Here is a 7,640-nt window from a genome sequence, read left to right on the forward strand (position 1 = left end):
TTCCCTCGAAAATACCCACGATTACCGAGAATCTATCTTTCGCTTTGCGCGGACACACAAACCCTATATTACGCCGAGAACGAGAAAGAGGGAGAGACAGAGAGAGAGAGAGAGAGAGAGAGAGAGAGAGAGAGAGAGACGATGGGACACAGCGTGCCTGTCTATGTTCTCGCCCTCTCTCCTCTCTCCTCTCGCGATCACTTCTCCTCGTTCTCTTTCTATTCCTTGCACCTTCCACTCGCTCGCTCGCTCGCTAGCTCTTTCTCTCTTTCTCTCACTCGTTTGTTCGCTCATCAACTCTCTTTTTCTCCGTCTCGTACGGCGTACCGTAAGACTTCGGGGTCTGACATGAATCAGGCATGACATTGGCTCGACACAACAAAACTTGAAATCTCACTAACGTATGTACACACGACATACACGCACGCATGAGGCCACAGCGCGGAAAGAGGGGAAGTGTATCTTGCGATACACAACACGAGCAACGACGACGAAGACGACGAAGACGACGACGAAGACGACGACGAAGACGACGACGACGACGACAATGATGACGACAACAGTAACGGTAACGGCGACGTTGACATTGACGTCGACAATGATGAACGTACGAGATACACTCGCCACGGCAATATATCGCCGCGAATATAGGTTAACGTTGGTAAGCGCGACGGTGGTCGGCGTACTCGCGTCGTCGGCGACGTGTGACGTACGGCGAGATGCCGGCGGCCACCTAGGTCTCGCTTCGTTCTCCAGCATTGGCGAGCCGAGTGATCGCGTCGGGTCCCTTAGAATTCATCGGCACGCATCGTTCGTGGGATATCTCTCTCTCTCTTTCCGCGCTGGAATCGAGCGCGGGCTTACGATCACTCACCAGTGCGAAGAAATTCGTATGGCAGTCCTCCAGGCTGGCGCCGTTGGTTTGATGCGACGGATGCGTCATGGCTTCTCCATTGTACGCCGTACACGCATTAGTCTAACACTCTCGGGCGGCAGCTTCGGCGCCGATATTCCCCCGGTCACACGAGAAATCGCGGAACGGCGGAGCCACACCGCGCTTATTCACTCGACCCGTACATTTAGGAGGGTTTTCACTTCTCAATGGCGACTGTAAAATGGCGGCGGGCGGCGATGGGAAACAACAAGCGCAGCCGCCGAGTGCGCCCCCTAAAGCTCACTGCCGCAGTTCTAGTTGCCGTCGACGGCTACCGTCGCTGCTGCCGCTGTTGCTGCTGCTACCACCACCACTACTACCACTGATTCCACTGACACTGACACCGCGACGGCGACGACGGCGACGACGAGCGTGAAAAAGATGGCGGCGCTCATCAGGCATGGCTCGTTCGCCAACGCTTTTAGAAGTACCTCGGCTATACTCGTCGTTAACACGGTCGGTGAATAACTCTCGGCACTCTCGTACACGCGCGCATATACTCGCCACTCGCGGGTCACATATACGCACGTGACGAACCAGACGATTCGCGTACACTCGATACGCGCGTTACTACTAACGAGATGGTCATTTTTTTTTTTTTTTTCACAGGCGACCGCGCGTCGAGATATCGTCCGGCACAAGAAGAGCAAGGCCGTCAAACTGGTGGTGAAGGCGAGGATAGATTCGGTCGGAGAATCCTTGGCCGCCCGCGGGTAAGCACGATCGCATCCAAATTCTCGCGTCGCAGCTGTACGGTAAAATTGACGTTACGTCGCGGCGCTGCCTGACTAACGGGGGCCGCACCGCGGCCATATTACCGTTTGCCACCGCTCCCTCCGCGCGTCGACCAATCGTCTGACGAATCTGACAGGTCCACAGGGCCGTATATCGCTCCCCTCCCTTATTTATATCGGGACGCTACGCGATCGCAAAAAAAAAAAAGAAGAGAAAAAAATGTCTCGAAAGTTTCAACTCGGTTTGATGACAATAGTATTTTCATGATTGATCGATTCGTTTAATGTTTATGTTTGTTTACTATTTATGTTGGCGCTCTCGTAACGCGTTTCCTTGTGTACCGCTATTCACTGAGCAAAGATCGTAACGCAACTGATATCTTTCGAAATGGAGCGTGAAATATGAGTAAGGAGATAGAGATTGTTTTGATTTTTGTCTATGCAAAACATCGATCAATTAATGTTTCGATAATGTTACGATCAAATAATGCGTTTTGCAAGTTTTATTTGCGGGGCATTTAGATGCACTAAAAATACGGCACTGCTTAACGAGAAACAACACGCATGGTAGCAGCACCGTACGGTCAACGGACATCGATCTCCTCCCTCCTGCCCTCGCGTCCCGCGTCTGACCCTATTGTCCCTCATCGCGTTGAATTTTTCGTTCGCGAAAGAGCAATCTTTTTTCGAAAAGTTTGGGGCAATTCTTATCGTGATAATAACCACGCAAGATTATGTCGATCGCTGATACGTGAAATTGATGTAGACGCTCATAGAGAACGAGAAATAAAAAAAATATACAAATAATAAAATGCCTTAAATACATAAAAAAAAAAAAATTAAAAATAAAAATATTCTTCCCCTATCCTCTTTTTTCCTTCATATTTTAAGATTTATCTTATGGCTGTAAACCTAATATCTTGTCTTGAACGATTAATGTCTATTGGAATTTAAGTTATAATAATAATTGAGAACTTTTCGCGCGTTATGATATACGATTATTTAAAAAATTGGTCGATAAAATAATTTAAAAAAAATTGGGGAAACCAATATACAATTATTAAATATGGTTGATAAAATAATTTTAAAAAATTGGAAAGATCAATTATATAAATTATATATCATTCTTTTAGATTTTTGAGATCGCAGAAAGCTTATGAACCCCCCGAAGATGTGGTTGAGAGAATTGATAAAATCTGCGAGAGTCAAGCCGTCTCCACGCACGATGAGACGAAACTAGAAGACCCTGTTCTTCGTTTCAAACTATTTGTCGCCTGTGAGGGGGAATTTAAGCATTCCATCCCGAATTCGTTGCTTCATACCATCGATAATATCGGTTAGCAAAATTTTTTTACTTTAAAATTCATTACTAACAACCAATAATAATATGAATTTGATCGCATAGATGATTTGAAACAATTTTATACGACATCGGTGGACACTAAGACGCCCTACGAAGCGTTAAGTAAGATAGATTTGCCTAAGAACTTGCACGTCCAACAAGAGTATCATCGATTTCATCCAGGTGAGACATCTTGTAGAATTTACAGAATTATCGCACTATTTTATGATACACGTGTATAAGTATTTAAGTGACGATATTTTTTTGACAGATACCGATACATTATTTAATGGCAAAACGGCCTTCCCGAAAAGTTCTACTCTTGTGACCAGTATCAAGTATAAAAAGAAATATCCTGGGCATAAGCAAGAGAATCCATGGTTGAACGAGCAGTTGAAGATATAAATAATCTATTGTCAGATAATTATAATCGCAACAAAAGTGTTGTTAGACAATAAATTTGTTAAACAACGCAGATTGTCTAAATTACTCTATTGTTTTTGTAATTTTTCCAATAGCGAATGTCTTGCTACAACGTTTATATTGCAACAACATTGCGCAATATTACAATTTACAATCGTGAAACGTTTCTGTATTATATAGATATATTGACGTTTTCTTTGGGGGTCATCGTTGTTTCCAGGGAAAAACATAATATATAAGTTTTGATTGTATGTATCATAGGAAGACGAAAGAGCCGCATATGTGATCGCGTAACCACGGATGCGAGCTTCCCCGATCGACCCATCGGACGCGCGTAGCAACGTCCCGATGTAGCATCGAGGTAACGAACGGACGGAGCGCGATTTATTCAGCGCAAAGTGTAACAGCGAGTGTACGTCGTTTTTCTATTATCGCAATCGAAATGCCCGGGATCGCGAGTGCAACCGGTCTTCTCTCCGCGCGAATTCGGCCGGTTCGCAGGCCGAAACCTAAGGTAAAAAAAAAAGATATGCCAACAAAACTGGGCGCTACGTGCGTCACTTCATATATTAGCCTTTCATTATTTATTTAAAGATAATATATATATATACGTAGAGCGTAGAATTATCGGGTTGTACCAAAACGGCGCCGTTTGTCCTTCGACCATTCGCTGGACTTTTTAATCCTTATCCTTATGGTTGCTCGGTGCTGTGCAATCATCCGGCGGATTGCGAGGCGAAGGAGGTGGTTCGACGCGCGAAAGATACATGGGTAAAAAATTCATCCGCCGTTGTGGAGAGAGAAGATAGTATTACGAAATCCCATTAGAGTGATATGAAATTCTAATGTATCTCATCTATATTTTATACTATAATATAGTGACAATTGACAGAATTGTATTAAGCAACTAAGGCTAGCAGAGAAGTTTGATCAAAATTTATTACCTTCTCTCTCCAAAGATTTCACATATTCCTTTGTGTATTGTCGTGTAACAATAGTCGTCCTTTTTTTCTTCTATTTCATAATATTAGGCAACCGAGGGGAAAGCTCTTTTACTGCCGGAGGAGATGGAGATGATACGAACGAGTCTGTTAGCGGTGGGCGCGGGCGGAAATAGAGGCGAGATAATAGCTGGAAATGTCGGAGGTGACACCGGCGATGGCTACAATATCGAGATGATCGCTTCGGCGGTGCCCGAGGAGCTCTTCCGAAAATACACGGAAACCGATTCGCGACCTTTGACTCCGGCGCCCACGCTCGCCAGCGGCCCAACCGCATTAACAAGCCACGCGACCCAGGAGGACCTACCGGTGACCTGTAATCCGCGCGAACGCACCACCCTAGTTCTCGATCTTCGAACGAATTCACAGAAGCAGCAGGTGGTCGGTATTCATTACACTATTTTCGCTATACGAATTATTGTTACTATCATTTTTTTCGTCTTTGTTATAAGTAAACTTCCTTAAATAAAAAAAATATTAGTAATCAATATTAATAATTTTACTAAATATTATAATATTAATTAGTAACAAATAAAAAATGGTGCTTTATAATGATATAAAATAATTACATTACGAAAATTTCTGTGATATAAAAATAATAAATATATACCATAGTAGATGATAATCCTGCTCTAAGAAATAAAGTAAAAATAAAATAAAATTTAATTCCGAAAAGAGATTAATACAGTTCATGTATGTTATGCAAAAGATACGATGCTTCACGAGTACACTATCGAAAACTTGAAGAAATGCCTAAATATTTTATTCATATTACATTAAAATAGTTGTTCCCTTATTGAAGATGATTTTCCTGTATATAAAAGTATTATCGGTGATATATTCGGTTCTAGGAAAATGAAACCTTTAGCTGGCATGCTCTTACGCTCGAGTTACCGCCGATGCCCCGGAAAAACGAGATATTTGTCTGTAAGCCGGCCTCGAGATCACATTTGTCAGTGGCACCAGCGCCGCCTCCTCCATCACCTCCCTCACCTATCACTGAAAGATGTGAGACGGTAAGTTTCCGATTCTTTCTCTAGAAGCTTTGCATATGGCTTCCTCTCGCGTGTTTGAAATTTTACGTAATTTGAAAAATAATATTATAAAAATAAAATATACACCGGTGAAAGAACTCGTCCAAGAACGCGGAGGAAGAAGCCGATAGCGTCAGCGAACAACAACCGGTGATTATTCGAAGACGGGGAAAGCGATTGCGTAAAAGAAAATGTAGGAGGGGCTCAACTTACGGCCAACAAACGGAAGTTCGCGATCCGCTCGAGCCCACGGTAACACAAGTCTCACAGATCGGAAACGGATCGCGGCGAACATCGTTAGTACTTACAAAAATATGTATTAAAATTTATAAAAAAAATATATGGTATTTTTATATATTTATATTAATGTACGATATGAAGAGAGAATATCGAATTGAAAGAAAAGATAAGAAAAATTATTTTCTTAACACAAAAAACCACGTAACAGGGCTCATATTAATATCGATAATGTTGACGACTCGATCTCTTCAAAGAAGACGCCCGTGCATACAATGAGTCACACGATGCCTCCGAGTTTCCTTACACTTGATATTCTGAAACACTTATGCCGAGAACTAGATCGCGATACGGTGGAGGCGGAATTCTCCATTAAAGTAAATATTCTGAGATCTCTTTAAATCTGTTAAATGTTTTCTTAAATGTTAATTAATTAAGTTATTTTAGAAACGAATCGCCTTAGAGGAAGCGTTACGAGTAAAAGGCGATGCTTACTCAACTCTGCGCGGATCTCGTCAAACGAGCGCCAGCCTGTTGGCGCAAAATGCTCCCAGAGTATTTTCCCGTCAAACAGTACGGTTTGAATTACTCGACAGTCAAAGTCTTCATGGTACGTCTTACGTAGAGTTCATTAATTTATTTTCGATAGGTTGGAAGAGATGAATTTATATACTAAAACGCTATACTAAAACAGGTAACAAATTTTATACAAGGTGTTCCTCACACACTAAGCAAAGTTTCTTTACTTCTTTCTTGATCTTCTGTACTTTAAATTATATATAATTGATATTTATACATAAGTATTTATATTTATATTTTTACCTGTATTAATTTATTCATGCATTGTGATGATATGATTGTTGTAGGATTAACGCCACTTCGATATCTCAGCAAATATGCATACATCACCTTGGGAAGGAAACTGATATTTGGTCGAATATTTAACAGATTTAACGATGAGACGTTGAACAACGTGCGACGCATTTCGTCGAGTAGCGTCGAAGAAGCTCTTCAAGAAGTGATCGGGAAAACGTTGACAGACGAACAACGATCCTATCTGAGGTCTGTGATAGGAGAGATAACAGACTCATTGGACTTTAGGGAGTGGTGCGGATTGTGCGCTGCTGTCGAGAGGCTCCTGTGTCCTATGCCATCAAAAACAAGCGATCCACCAGCCTGGCTCGAAAAGGTAGACTTTGAAGCTCTGGAACGAAGACTCAAGTCAGCCGAGTCGGTAGATGCTACGTTGGTATTATTATTGAAGGAGATTCGTGACAGATAAAATATGATGTGTGTTTCTCTTATTATACATGTTTTTTTTTTATCACAGTGATCGCTAATTATAATGTTGGTATCATAAATCTTACGATGAAATTTAATGTTATAATTATTTAATGTAAGTCTAAAAAATAAAACTTTTTTCACGATTCTACAAACGATCCCTATATATATATATATGTGTGTGTATGTGTGTGTGTGTGTGTGTGTGTGTATATATATATATAAACTTGACGAATTCCACAGTAAATGTTCAATAGTTAGATATTTAAAACAAAAACATATAAATTATGAGTATTTATTCATTCATAAATTACGAATGAAAACTACAGGGAAGATACGAATTATTACTTAATTATAACTAATACCGTGTGATTAATCGAAATGAGAAATTGGTCTTCCATAAATTGTATTAAATTTCGATCGTTATTTTATAAAAAATGGACCATGAATCAATTCATTCGTGTCATTGATATATAATTCTCGTATAACTTTGCTAGATCGAACATTTACTAATTTCGTACATCGTTCGATCATGATGACGCGTGAAGATTACGATCTGTTCAAACATAATGTAATGGAGATCACAAATACTTACTCACGCCTTTAACGTTAATCTATTGACACAAGATGTAGGACGAAAGAAAGCTCTTCTCA

At 41.2% G+C, this 7,640-nt stretch overlaps 3 protein-coding genes across 4 annotated transcripts in view; 2 read left to right on the forward strand and 1 right to left on the reverse strand.

Annotated features, from left to right (window-relative positions):
- The window catches only part of Skd (mediator complex subunit skuld), a 30,165-nt gene extending 28,420 nt beyond the window's left edge, over positions 1-1,745 (reverse strand). For both annotated transcript variants that reach the window (XM_070314787.1, XM_070314785.1), the window contains exon 1: positions 875-1,745. In XM_070314787.1, the coding sequence (XP_070170888.1) occupies positions 875-943 (69 nt within the window). In that variant the 5' untranslated portion in view covers positions 944-1,745. The remainder of the gene's footprint in view (positions 1-874) is intronic.
- Positions 1,215-3,476, forward strand: Mrpl50 (mitochondrial ribosomal protein L50). The gene is made up of 5 exons (XM_070314843.1): positions 1,215-1,390; positions 1,544-1,647; positions 2,802-3,004; positions 3,074-3,193; positions 3,282-3,476. The coding sequence occupies exons 1-5, from the start codon at positions 1,316-1,318 to the stop codon at positions 3,413-3,415; spliced, it is 636 nt and encodes a 211-aa protein (XP_070170944.1). The 5' UTR covers positions 1,215-1,315; the 3' UTR covers positions 3,416-3,476.
- Positions 3,477-3,533: 57 nt separating this feature from the next.
- On the forward strand, positions 3,534-7,124 carry LOC138943914 (uncharacterized). The gene is made up of 8 exons (XM_070314820.1): positions 3,534-3,947; positions 4,049-4,204; positions 4,465-4,815; positions 5,286-5,450; positions 5,565-5,764; positions 5,917-6,082; positions 6,153-6,315; positions 6,572-7,124. The coding sequence occupies exons 1-8, from the start codon at positions 3,876-3,878 to the stop codon at positions 6,985-6,987; spliced, it is 1,689 nt and encodes a 562-aa protein (XP_070170921.1). The 5' UTR covers positions 3,534-3,875; the 3' UTR covers positions 6,988-7,124.
- Positions 7,125-7,640: the final 516 nt, after the last annotated feature.

Source organism: Polyergus mexicanus, unplaced genomic scaffold (assembly GCF_030449975.1).
Source record: "Polyergus mexicanus isolate NDT 795.1 unplaced genomic scaffold, iyPolMexi1.0 SCAF_2, whole genome shotgun sequence".
Lineage (NCBI taxonomy): Eukaryota > Metazoa > Arthropoda > Insecta > Hymenoptera > Formicidae > Polyergus > Polyergus mexicanus.

Bases quoted from the DNA above. Each gene is read 5' to 3' on its own strand.
- Mrpl50 (XM_070314843.1), top strand. From the start codon at position 1,316: ATGGCGGCGCTCATCAGGCATGGCTCGTTCGCCAACGCTTTTAGAAGT. The intron at 1,391-1,543 runs GTCGGTGAATAA...TTTTTTTCACAG, and splicing joins CTATACTCGTCGTTAACACG to GCGACCGCGCGTCGAGATAT. The intron at 3,194-3,281 runs GTGAGACATCTT...TTTTTTTGACAG, and splicing joins GTATCATCGATTTCATCCAG to ATACCGATACATTATTTAAT.
- LOC138943914 (XM_070314820.1), top strand. From the start codon at position 3,876: ATGCCCGGGATCGCGAGTGCAACCGGTCTTCTCTCCGCGCGAATTCGG. The intron at 4,205-4,464 runs GTAAAAAATTCA...TCATAATATTAG, and splicing joins GACGCGCGAAAGATACATGG to GCAACCGAGGGGAAAGCTCT. The intron at 6,083-6,152 runs GTAAATATTCTG...AAGTTATTTTAG, and splicing joins AGGCGGAATTCTCCATTAAA to AAACGAATCGCCTTAGAGGA.